The following is a 13,229-nucleotide window of genomic DNA, read 5'->3' as shown; positions in this document are numbered from 1 at the left end:
GCTGACCTGTGTTCCAAAATATTCTCTTTCTTCCTTCCCTCCATTCCTTTCTAACTTTGCCTGCCCTCCCCTAAATTCGCTTTTCACTAATATCTGTGATATTCCAGCATCATCAGGTGGAAGGTAGGCCATAAGAGGTGGCCCAGGATGTCTTCAGGGACCTCTCCTTTCAGGTATATGTTCCTTCTTTCTCTGTTGCTCCTCAGGGATGAGCCTTTGTCGCCCCACAGGCAGCAGGATGTCCTCAAGGATCTCCTTCCCTTAGCTTTGATGCACTCCAGCTAACATACACTTCAGAACTTCAGAGCTCAGTCACGCTTCAGGTGCCTATCTCCCTGATCTAGGCCTCCGTGGTCCTTGCTCCCTGCCACTCTTTCTGACTAGGCTACCACACTGCTCCTTGTTCCTTCCTCTGTCACTTCTGTTGCTGTCTGGTTTCTCCACCTGGAGCCTTGTTTATCAAGGAGCCTCTTGGGCCCCATGTCACTGCTGCCTCCCAGCTTTGCTGTGCTCTCCTAGGAGTTATGCCAGATAGAAGTGGAAATAGGTGGCAAATGGGGGAGGGGACAGAATCTTCACTCTAGGAAGTTTCTAACATGCCGATTAACTCCCCAGCTTGGTAAAGCTCAGACCAGACGTCTAGGATTTATAGACCCAGAGGTCTCATACCATTAGGTTATCCAGGAGATTTAGGGTTTGGAAGGACTCAATCTGGGCTCAAACAGGTTTTACAGCACATCTTACAGAAATCTTTTGGTTCCAGCCCCTGCAGGTTGAAAATGAAAGGTTTTTATTTCCTGGATTTGGAATGGTGTGTGATTGAGTGGGGATTGGGGTAGTTTGGTTAGGTTGTCTGTGGTGGGTGTGAGGGGTGGGGTTAAAATGAAAAACATCTTTCTGTTAACTCTTCATTCTTACACACACACACACGCATAATATATATATATATATGTAACACACAGACACATACATACACACACATACATACATGGCTGGGGATACAGCTCTGGTTTCCCTAGTACTGGAAAAAAAAAAAACGAAAACAAATATAAAAACAAAAAAAAAAAAAACAAAAACAAAAACAAAAAGACAAAAGAACCCCCCAAACCCACCAGTTATTCAAAAATTTTCCATAGCCAAATGTTAAGAAAAAAGTATCAAACTTTAAGATGTCATTAAAAAATATATAGTGCCCTACAGTCATTTCGTATATCTGGTCATTTTCTACTGACTCCTAATGGCCAGAGATGGTTATTCTTATGATCTTTGATTGTATCAAAGAGGATGAAACTAATGCCCTTTCTGACTCTTTATTGCCCAAATTCAATAATTCTTTCCTCTTTCTGTTACACCCCATTCTGCCTAAAATAGTTTTCCCTCTATGATTTTTTAGAAGTATAGGCTTTTAGAGTTGATAAGATCCTAAGTGGTATTCACTCCTAACCTCTCCAGTGTGTGTGCCCATGTGTGCATGTGCGTGTGTTTGGGTTTTTGCAGTGCTGGGGATTGAAACCAGGGCTTTGCACATACTACCACTGAACCACATCCCCAGTCCAACCTTCTCATTTTAAAAGTGAGGAACTAAGAGGCTCAGAGAAGTTTAGGAGCTCAAGCATGGTCACACCAGCAGTTGGTGGGAACTATGGTTATACCCCAGTCTCCTGTACTTGTTGTCATTTTATAGCCGTCCTTGTGGACTAGCTTATTTAAAGCTTATGTTACTGATGAGTGTGATTTCACACTTAGGGACATCCACCCTCCCTACTTCCCCGTCTCCCCTTATATGGTAGTGAAGAACCCTAGGACCCCAGACCTCAAGGAAACTAAGTCTACTAAAGTATGAGGTAGGCTGGAGGAGCTTGGAGAAGATGAGAACGAAGTTCCTGAAGATGCAACAGATGGAATCTTCACAAACTACAGGCCTTACTGACATGTTCTAGTTCCAGAAAAAGAGGAGGCTGAAGGGCAGAAGCTACTGACATGTCCTTAAGAACTAAAAAGAGTAAGTCTGAGGATAGGTTGTGTGTGTGTTTGTGTGTGTGTGGTGTATGTGGTGTATTTACCTGTGCACATATCTACTGGCATGTACACTGTAGAGCACGGTGGACATGCAAATTAAAGTGGGAGACAGGGGCTAAAAGAGATGAGAGAAAAAAGCAGAGGAACATGTCCTATTCTTGAGCTAAAGAGAAAAAAAAAATCTGGAGGCAGAAGTGGGCTTGTGGTAGGCTGAGGGGGGCCCTCAGAGACTTAGTTAAGATTCCGAGGAGCAGAGGCTGGCAAGTGGGTGGCAGGGAAGGAGGTGGGGACAGCTGTTGCTTTGATTTGCTATTGAGTCAGTGTTCTCGGTGCATTAGCACCCAGAGGGAGCCCTGGGCTGGCCCCCAACCAATACAAGCCCCTCTGCAGCCAAATGGGGGTCCTAACAAGGAGAACTGCAGTCAGGAGGCAGAGGAGGGGGATCCGATCCCCCGAAAACCCCTTCCTTGGCTCAGCTCCTTCCCTCTAGGACTGGGCTGTGTTGTAGAGAAGCATCTAGCATTCTGCACTGAGAGGCTGCGAAGGCGGGAGGGGGCAAAACACAAGGGAGGGCTGAGCGAACACTTCTGGAGAGCTGGTTCTGTGCAGGTACTGACTCTTGTTGGGAAGATGACAGCTTTGAACCATTTTAGGAGTGTCTGTTTACCCCATCTCCTCATTTCCTTCCCACCGTGATCACATACTTCAGAAATCAGGATGGGTCTGACTTGGGCTCTGCATTCAAATACAACAGCGTCAAGAGGCTGGACTTGGTCTGAGTTCTTAGATATCCTGTTAAACTGAATGGAGGGGGGATTTTATACCCTTTCTCTGAATTTACCATGCTGCTTTCACACATATGTAATAGAACTGGGGGGGGGGGATTCCCCCATTTTAAGAAAGTACTTGGGAAAAGAAACATAACAGAGTTAAATGTAGGATTCACTTAACTCAGTTGAAGGGTCTGGGAAGATAGATAGGGAGTGAGAATGGGCAGGAAATCTCAGATAATCAGGGGGAAGTGAAAAACAGAATCTCCAAGGATGGGAGATCTCAGCCCAGCTTCCCATCCTTGCTCTTACTCTCCATCTCCCAGTGCCTCAGTACCTGTTTGAATACATGAATGGATTCCTGTTCTGAACAGGCTCCATCTCACTCTCCTTTGCTCTTTATACTCTGCTGTAGATATTTCAGGATGATGGCTTGGTGTGGTGGGATAACAATGCTTTGAAAAAGTTTAATTTGTTAGAAGGCAGGCAAGAAAGCATTTATCTCTGCTGGTTCTGATTTTCCTGACTTGTTTTTACTGTTTGCCTTCATTGGATGATCAGAGTCAGGGTGCGGATGACAGGTTCAGGGCAATGGTTAGGAGCATTACATGAAGAAAAATGTGTTCCGCTTTGCACACCCACACGACTCAGGTTCCCCTGATTCCCCCAAGCCTAACTGAGATTTAGTCTCTCCCCTTCATTCTTTCCACTTAAAAAAAAATCTTTATTTTTAAAAGAGTGGCACATCATTCACATGAGACTTACTTTGAGCCTTCCTGGGAATTTAACTCTTCCCTGAAACAGACACATTCCTCCAAGTCTACAGATCTCACAATCCCCAAAATGGCAAATAATACTGTTTTGACAGAAATATATCTTCTGCTCTTCTTAAACCTTCATTGAGTGTCTCATCTTTGATGTGGATATACACTCATTTTTGTTCTCTAAGATGCCTGTGTTCTCCAACCTGGTTACTCTTTTCCTTTCCTTGTGTGTCCTCCAACACACACACTGTGATTCTCATTATTCATATCCCCGTTTTTAATTCTTTTTCTGACATAAACACACAGCTTTTATTATGACCCAGATACACAGCCCTTTTCACATGCCCATATTAATCAGAACCCCTTACTTCCAGAAAACCATATGGCTTAAACTCAGAGATTCTCCCCAAAGCAGAATTTAGGCTCTTTCTTCTGTTCAAACTCCCCAGGAGAGGGCCAAATCCTCTCCTCCCCAGGGCTGAGGCTCAGTCCATCTGTCACTGACATTGGACTCCAGGGCTTGGAAACCAAAAAAGAGTTGGCATTAAACAGCAGTTGAGGATAAATGAAAATATGAGAGGCCTAGGGGCTTAGTGATGGTGTTTTTCTTATATTTGTGTGAGATTATAGGATAGAGATTGAAGAGGAAACGTATAATGTATGTTTGGAAAGATTTCATTCTTAAGAAATAAAAGAACTAGTGAGTGCCACTGTCCCACTGTAAATTTTTGCATTTGCTGGGTGACAAATGGTTAGGAGCAGATGGTAAAACTGGCCCCTCATTTTATAATAACGGAAGAACTTGGCCTCAGGCTCTTTCAGGACTGAGCACGATGATAGATCCCAAGCTACCTGTCATTGATGTACTTATTAGAGTCTTGCTGGGTTTCCAAGAAGTATCAGGTACTTAAGTCAGAGACTCAATAAACTAGTTCACCTTCAGGAGCTTTTCACCCTGTCTGAGGCTTTGGCTGGAATTCTAGAATCAGAATTGGAAGCAAAGATCCAGGGCATAGAAGATGAAAAATAAACATGTGAAACAAGAAACTGCATATTCCCAGTGAAATCCAATATTGGAAGCACTGTTCTCCTTGCCAATATTTGGGAGTATATGAAGAAAAGGGGAGAGACAAGTAATGACCTAGAGATGAATGGCATCAGCCTTCATTTCTTTTTCTTTTTTCTTTTCCCTAGGGCAAGGTGATGCACCTGATCTTCTTGACCCTGAACTGGAAGTAAATGAGCTAAAGGTGCTTATAATTAGCAATCAATACACAATTAGTATAAGTCTAGCTGGGGCAAGGGAAAATAAATCCTTAGAGCATATGACATTTTAATTCTTTTAAATATTATTTAGCTTCTTCTTATTCTCTTGTAGACCCCCAGGAGACAGAAAGAGAGAAAGAGAGATGAGAGGGTTAAAGAATCCCAGAGATAAGAGTTCACACAGTGGGATGATGTACACATTGAAAAATATGTTGAACTCCCTACATTCAAGTCTTTCCTGAAACATGTCTGTTCTTTGTGAGAACTGGGTCTTAGGGAGATGAGTAGATGCCAGATACTCCAGCTGTTACTGTAACCCCAATTCTGTCTTCCTGAAGGCTTACTCATAGAGATAAATCACTCCCATTACCTGTCCTTGAGGACTGGAACTTCTCCTTGTTTCAAATGAGGAAAGAAAGCAGGGGCCTAGAAATTTATTCTGGAAGCCTGCTCCCTTACCTAGACTTTGCTGTAGGTCATTCTTCAGTATAACTACTATATTAACTACCATGCAGAAATTGATATGGGTCAGTTAGCATTTAGGGAAGGAGTAGCTTGTAGAATTCTGATGTGATGTGGGGAAAAGACTGGCTGGTCTAAGACTCACAGGGGCTGAGCATTCTCGGCTCCTTGCCATACGTTACGTCATTGGCTTACTGGCAGATGCTCTCAGAGAGTAACAAAGTCCAGTTTAAAGATGTGTCTACTGAAAGCTGGGTGTGGTGGTGCATGCCTGTAATCTCGTGGCTAGGGAGACTGAGGCAGGAGGATCACATGTTCAAAGCCAGACTCAGTAACTTAGAGAGGCCCTAAGCAACTTAGCAAGACCCTGTCTCAAAGACAAACAAACATACAAACAAAACCAGGTTGGGGATGTGGCTCAGTGGTTAAGTGCCCCTGGGTCCAATCCCCAGTACCAAAAAGAAAAAAAGAAAGAAAATGTGTCAACTGAGATACCACCAAAGACCTAGACTTTGGGATGGAATACTTAAGGCTATTTAGTTCTATGCCGGATGGTTGTAAAAGTGGGGGAAGTGAGTCAGGGTTTTGATATTTGTTTTCTGTGCCTCTCATATATTGGATTCCTCTATTATCTATTCTGAAAACCTATTATTACATATTGTCTTTGCATTTGCTAAGGTTGAGGGAAAAGGGAAAATAAGCACCATGTCAGAACACAGTGTGATTGTCAGGCTCAGAGTGCTGGTGAGAGGTGCATGCTTATGAACCCAGTAGGACTCATTTTACATTCCACATCTGTGGTGCATATATGCTTATCATGTATGAGAAATACTGTTTCAATATAAAACATGGCTGTAGTTCTGTTTTTAATCTATGAGTCCAGATATAGTAAAATATCTAGTTGTTTGGAGGCCATCTGAGGTCATTATTGACCTGTTTCCTGAACATCTCAAATCAAAATACACTTTTTTAAACATGAGAACTACATGCTCTTTTATAGCCTCCTACAGTTGATTAAATGGTCATAAGGACTCACTAGATCTTTATCTCAGGGTCTGGTTCCCCTTCGAGCAGCTCAGCAACCTCAACTAAGATCAGGTGTGATCAAATGGTCACAAGAACTCACCAGATCTGTATCTCAGGGTTTTTTCCCCTTGGAGCAGCTCAGGGACCACAGTCAAGATCATGAGTGTGTCTGTGGTCCGGGTGAGAGGGAGATTCTAGCCCTGTTCTAAGGGCTGCACTGTGGAGAGTAAAGAGATTATGAAGCTTGGAGGTAGAGCAGGACCATGGAGAGCAACAAGAAGAGCCTGAAGTGTCACTGTCAGTGGCTAGCACCGTGGAGAGCTCAAAGCACAGGTAGTTTGTTCCACAGAGAACAGAGGAACTGGGATCATAGGTTAGGGCAGCTAGCTGTCATGCACGCAGACCTTGAACAGACATCAGGGATTCTGTGGGGATCATGCTACACCACTGCTTGTTCTCAAAGGCCTCCCGAAATACTCTATTTGAACCTGCCAGATATATATCCAAGAGATTGTATATTAACTATATTAACTACAAGAGAGTTATACTCTTGTACTATATTTAGTACAAGAGATTGTACTAAAATGTGAGAAATACCACCAGACTTAGTTTATGAACACATATCAACTCTACAATTATGTCAAATACCTAGGTATTAGTAATGATAGTGGGGGTTTTAATTTACAAGAACTTATAATGAATAAAGTTTGGCTTATCTTCTAATGAAGGAGCACAGTCCAGAGAGCCTGTGCCCTCATCAGAGAACTAGGATATGAGGAAGCCAAAAATGTGTATTTTCATTGGGAGGTTATGAGATGTTATAAGAATGCCCTGGCACCCCAAACTGCTATAAATAGCCCAGACTTGATATGCATGGAGAAGAGGTATGGGATCATGCCTCTTAAGAAGGGTATTGTCCTCAGGACTTACAGACCTCCATGTTATTTGGGAAATTTGGTCACTTTCAGCATTAAGGGAAATTTTGTTAAAGGAATAGTGTTTCTTTCTTCAATAGTTGCTGCTTCAGTGAGGAATATGCAGCTTTACTGAGCTTCTATTTTGTGAAACTCAGTAGCTTCATATGGTCACGACTCTTGAGAGTTTGGCTTCTCATTACTAGAAGGGATGGGCTTCTTTGTTATGTATAATAAAATTGGATTGGATTTTTACTTGCATAGTTATGAGCCCTGAGTATCAGCTGGTCTGACCTTGTAAGGAATCACCACTACTGATGATCTTAGAGGCAGAGACAAGTCTATGGGCCTGGAGAGTTATTCTTCTTTGCTTTACAATGACATGGATATTTATTATTAATCTGACTGAACTTTTAAAGACCTGAATCTTTTCCTAATGGCTTGCTTCTCTAGGCTTTCTTTTTGATGGGTTTGCTTTTTTGGTTTTGGTTTGCTTTTTTGGATGGGTTTGGTTTTTTTGATGGGAGAGCTCTTATGAGCATTCCCTTGGGGATTGCTATTCTCAGAGCTTATGGGTGGACCTCTAGGATATGACCCCATACAGGAAACAAAATGTTCCAGTATCCTGGCCTATAACCAATGGTCAAACAGGAAATATTAAATTCCAACATGAAAAATAAAAGAAGATATAATTACCCAATGTTTCTAATGCCCTGGATTTTTCATTCAGTTGTCAGTAAGGAGCTGGTTCAGTCCACAGCTTGCTTTCAAAGAGAATCTGGAACCTAGATTACCATCCTTAGATAAGGTTCCACTTACTGAGAATTAAGTAACAAAAAGGGGATTGTTGAGCTAGTAGATAGTGCCACTGGAATAAGACATAATGAAGAATGTGACAAGGCACAGCACCAGGGTTTTATTTCTCTGGTGATAATTGTGAAGATAGTTTTCCTAGCAGGTGATTTAAGGAAAAGCAGCTTTTGATCCCATTCTACAGAAAGTATAGTGACAGCAAGGAGTACCAAAATAAAAATCTATAAAGATTTATGGAGCAATGGCACGACTACAGTCTTCTGTTTCAAAGTGACCAGAACACCAAAAAGATGCCATCTGTGGAATTTTATGGCTGCAGAACTATGAGTCACCCTCTCTAAGTGAATACTGAATATCCCAAACAAGACACTCTTGAAATTAGATCTGGACCTCCTTTCTTCCACAGTTGGGAGAGGAAAGGGAGAAAGCCGAAGGGTCTGAACTGGCTCCTACTCTCAGCCTCAGGCAGAGGATTTTGAATTGAATAGTAGAACCCAGGTTGTGTCTTGAGAATTTTAGGAGGGCAGGAAGCCAAGAAGAAGAGAGCAAGGGCTACAGGTCTTACTTCTCTATTTCAACAAGAATAGTTCTCCTTTGATCTGTTTTGCTTGTTCGAAAAGGGGTTTCACTGAAATAACCACTGCCCTAGAGGAAACTACTAAAACCAACCATGCAGTCAGACCCAAGGAGAGTCGAGGACACAACATTTGGCATAACTGATGGGGAGGTAGTTGACATTCCATAGATTGGGCACCACATCAGACAGACTGGTTCTTCAAGCAAGTAACTAAACTGTACTCTACTAATTTCTCTGTGATGGTCTCAACTTTCCTGTGCCAGAAGATGTGTGTCTTAAGGGAGTGCATATCCTTTCTAATAGCTGCCACTGGGAAGAGAACAGGAGCAGAAACAGAAGAATTACCACTGCAACTAGACCAGAAACTGGAAGGAGTAGGTCTGCCAAGCAGATCCGTGGGCAGCAGTGGAGTGAATGCCTGCTGGACTTCTCTAGCACGTTGGGCATGATCTTCACACTGGGCAGCTGGCCAGGGGGCTAGAGAATAGATGGCAGTGGACAGAAGGTCATTGGGAAGGAAAAGATATTCATATATGGGACAGTGAAACACAAGGTTAAATTGCTGTATCCTGATCTGAAACAAAACAAGGCCTTCCATCCATCTGTCTCTACACTAGGTCAAATCAGAGTGCTGAAAATACTGGGGAAGGAAGAATTCAAAGGAGTTAAATGTCAAGCTGAGCACCAGGGATGACCACAGGGTACAATTAGTTTATAGGCCTTACATCCCTCAAACTTGGAGTTACCAACTTCTGCCAATACTAGTGGAGAAATATAAGAAGAAAGGACAGGTAGCAAAATCCTAAGTGTTTAGCCAGAGCACTAAATGGCCAGGTTCAGATATCAGTTCCTTGCCTTTTTCCAGACCTTTAATCCCTCTTTCACCTTATGAAGCTTAAGGAATTTATATCCCAGCAGTACATGAATTTTGTTTTCCTTATTCTAAATGGAAATAGCCACCCTCCCACAACACCCTTGACCATTCAAGCATTATCATATTAGGACATTTTATCCTTAAACCTTCATAACCATATCTCTCCTAGTTTGGGTCAAACATTGTCTATCAAGATATGTACTACCTTATTCCATGCCCAGGGGCTCCAGGACAACTTAGAGGTATGAGATACACCTCCTACATGATACTGGTCAGAGTGACCTTCAGGACTGCTATCTGTGAGCAATAAATCCATGCACCTACCTCCCACCATCAGAGCTGGCCTTCTTAGATCCAGTACCTCAGGGGCAGAATTACTTTAAGATAGAAGATCTTGTGGTTATGTCTCATACATCAGTATATCCTGAAATACTGCACCCTAGACAGATGCCTACTTTCTGCAGACATGATGCTCTACAAGCAAAACCTTGCACAACGTGACTTTTCTTTGGAAAGGGACCTTATCTCTCATCTCCCTACCTCCCACCTCTTCTCTTGAAATTCCCCATTCAGAAGTTTCTGCCTTCCTCTCTTTTTCTCAAGCCACTGCTCTGAGACTTATTTCTAAATATGAGAATCGAGCATTTCTTTCTCTCAACTTTAAGCCTGAGTAGGGGCTGGGCTCCCAATTTGAGTACCAGGAAAGAATTGTGCAGTTGGTGAAGGAAGACTTGTCTAGTACACAGAGTTACTCTAGTCTCTAACTCCATATACCCTGGAGTAGAAGAGTTTGAGGCTTTTGGGAGGACATCTTTTCAGGACCCAGCCTGGCACCATCAGTTCCCACTGCCAAACAGTTTGGGTGAACTTGCCCCCTTTAGTTCAGAAAGCAGGAAGGGAAAGCCAGGGGCTGCAGCTGAAAGTCAAGGCCCAGTAGGACGGTCATTATTGAGGCACACACAGTCAAGCAGCCTCTCTTTGCCTTGCACTTATCCTGCTCTTCTCCATGACCCTGCTCACCTCCTCTGTGAATAGGGTCATCTGAACAGTTCTCTGGAGAAGGGGATTCCATGTAGGGGAGAGGTGGGGCTTCTGTCTCTGTGGTGACTGGGCAGGAACTCCACTTGCGGAGTCTGATGAGTAGAGGGTGGAAGAAGTCAGCCAGTCTACTGTAGGCAGGGGATCCCCAGGGTCCCTACACCAGGGGAATCACTTTCACCACGATGGAGACAGGACTGGGGGAGGAGGTCAGGCAAGGTGGAGCTATAATTCTTCCAGCACCCTGGCTCTTCGCCTGTTTTCCTCCGATGAAATTCTCTACATCATCCTTCCCAGTTTCAATCCCTCCCCTCTCCACCCCGCCCCGCCCTGTGCCCATCCCTGCTGGCCACTGGGTCCATCGCCCAGGAGCCGCCTCCCCTTTTCTCCTCCCCTGCGGTTCTTCTGTTTTTCGTTGGCATCTGGCCGGGCATAGCTGCCACCCTCCCCCTAGCTCGTCTCACTTCCCTTTGCTCCGCAGAGGTCCTGTTCCCTCTTCCCCCTCCCCCACCAGCCCACCTCTGACTGAGGCTGAGGGAGAGTGGAGGAGGATACATTCCTGTAGTCCCTTCACAGCCCGCCCTCCCTCCTCTGGGGACTTGAAGCTCTGAGCTGAGGCTCCCTTCCTGCTCTCCCTATAAAGTGCCCCCATGCCACCCCATTAACCATCAGCAGCCTTTAAGAAGGCTGAGGTGCCCCCACAGCGCTGACCTACATAGCCTGGCCCTGGGCGGGAGGGGCTCTTCCCCAAGTCCCCTCACCCCTGGCCCCGCCTCTTTTCTCCCCCGACTCCCTTCCTTAATCCCTCTACCATTACAAACCAAAGAAGGTTTGAGTTGTAGACTTGGGTAAAGGGGCGAGGTACGCTACCCCACCCCAAATTTGGGAAAATCAATGTTCAGTCCAGGAAAGCTTTAGATTTTCCATGTGTCTTCCTCCCCAAACATCTTGATCCTTCCTTCTCCCCAACCACCCCTCCACCTTCTTCCTCCTCTCCTGTCTGGGTTTCTTTTCCCAGATTCTGCCACCGCTAGGGATACAGCCAAGCTGGGACCCCCTCCTCCCTGTGTTGTTGTTTTGCTCCAAGGAGAAGCCCCCCTTATTTGCCCACGCCCCCCTCACCAGCCTCACCCAGGCCCCCTTCCCTGCCCACTCGGAGCTCGCCCGCGGGTTGGGGGACAGGCGGGGGAGAAGAAATGTTTGCATACAGCAGTTTGGGGGATGGCTCTGGTCACCCAACCCCTACAGACATACATACACAAACACCCGACACACGCCCTGACTGAAACAGCGACAAATCTCACTCCGCCCCCAACACACACTGACACAGACATACACACAGATACTGACACAGAAACGCAAAACCAGACACCAACACAGACGCGCACATCCAGACACACACACGGACATCAACACATCCAGACCCCGGGCTGCTCATAATAGACATCAACCCCGAGGTTCAAACCCCGGGCGCACACGCAGACACCCACTCGACGGTGTACACAGGAGGGTGCACACGCCGGCACACCCCACGGTCCTCAGAGACAGGGATGCTCAGAGACAGACACAAGGGTATTAGAGCGGCTGGCGACTTTAACCCCCCGGTTCCAAACAAAGCCAACAGGCTCCCCCGGCCTGACTCCCAATCCGAACCCTCTCCTCGGGTCAGTCCCCACCTCCCCTGGCGCCGCCCCCTCCCTCACTCACCGTCCTGGGAGAGGTTGGCCCCGCCGGGCGCCCAGCAGCAGGCGAAAAGCAGGAGCAGGGGCAGGGCGGAAGGGGCCCCCATCGCGCTTCCCGGCCGGCTCCCTGGCTGGGCGCTGGCGATCCTGGGTCTCCAGGGACTGGGGCTGGGGAGGGGGCAGACAACGTCGCTGGCCGAAAGGGCGCCCCCGAGCAGCTTCCAAGCCCGGGGCCGAGGCGGGGACCGGGAGGGAGCCGGCGCTGCTGCAGTCGCGGGGATTAAATAGGGCGCTCGGAGCAAACCATTCTGTTGGAGGTGGAGGGGGGGTGACGGGGGGCTGGGCTGGTCGCGGGGGGGGCCAGGCTGCCGCATTCCCCATTCCCCCCGCCTCCCACACCCCCTCAGCGCATTGATGGTGCCTTCCATCTTCTCCCCCGGGAGCTCCGCCAGCCCTGCTCGGGTGTGGAGCAGAGGGAGGGGAGCTGGCTCAGCAGTGGGACCCCACGCACGCACCCCTCTTAGTCTTGGGGTGGAGGGAGGGGAGCCAGGGCAGGGCGGTGGGCCAGCTGGCGGGAGCGGCCACTGCAGGCCTGGGCAAGGGCGTGCCCACTAGCCTGAGGTCCTCCAGCCCCGCCTTCTCCTTTCGCAAATGGGGATCCCCCCAAATCCCGGGCTCCCCCTATCCATAATTTGCCCAGAGTTAACTCTCCTCAGTGGGTAACTAGTTACCATCACCATTCTCCTAATCACAAACATCTCTAGTTCTTCTTACCCAAAAGCTCCTACTTATGTGTCCAGCAACAATTTGTGGCCCCAGCTCAGAAAAGAATCTTCCAGGCCATGGGAACCAATGTCTCCCCCAATCCCTAGTCAATGAAATTGCCTTCCAAAGAACACGATTTCACCTCAGATTGTCATCTAACCAAGCAGCATACAAAACCAACTCAGTATTTTCTCCCTTAATTCTGTTATACCCCTTCACTCCCAGTCCTTGTCCTCAATTTTTTTTTTTTTTTTTCTTG

At 46.2% G+C, this 13,229-nt stretch overlaps 1 protein-coding gene across 2 annotated transcripts in view; it reads right to left on the bottom strand.

Annotated features, from left to right (window-relative positions):
* Positions 1–12,488, bottom strand: part of CADM3 (cell adhesion molecule 3) — a 31,087-nt gene extending 18,599 nt beyond the window's left edge. The window contains exon 1 of one of the 2 annotated variants that reach the window (XM_079111972.1): positions 12,231–12,488. In XM_079111972.1, the coding sequence (XP_078968098.1) occupies positions 12,231–12,312 (82 nt within the window). In that variant the 5' untranslated portion in view covers positions 12,313–12,488. The remainder of the gene's footprint in view (positions 1–12,230) is intronic. The other variant, XM_079111973.1, reaches the window with a different exon arrangement.
* Positions 12,489–13,229: the final 741 nt, after the last annotated feature.

This window comes from Sciurus vulgaris (genome assembly GCF_902686455.1).
Source record: "Sciurus vulgaris genome assembly, chromosome: 1".
In the NCBI taxonomy this organism is placed as follows: Eukaryota; Metazoa; Chordata; class Mammalia; order Rodentia; family Sciuridae; genus Sciurus; species Sciurus vulgaris.
This window is presented reverse-complemented; position numbering and strand designations above follow the sequence as displayed.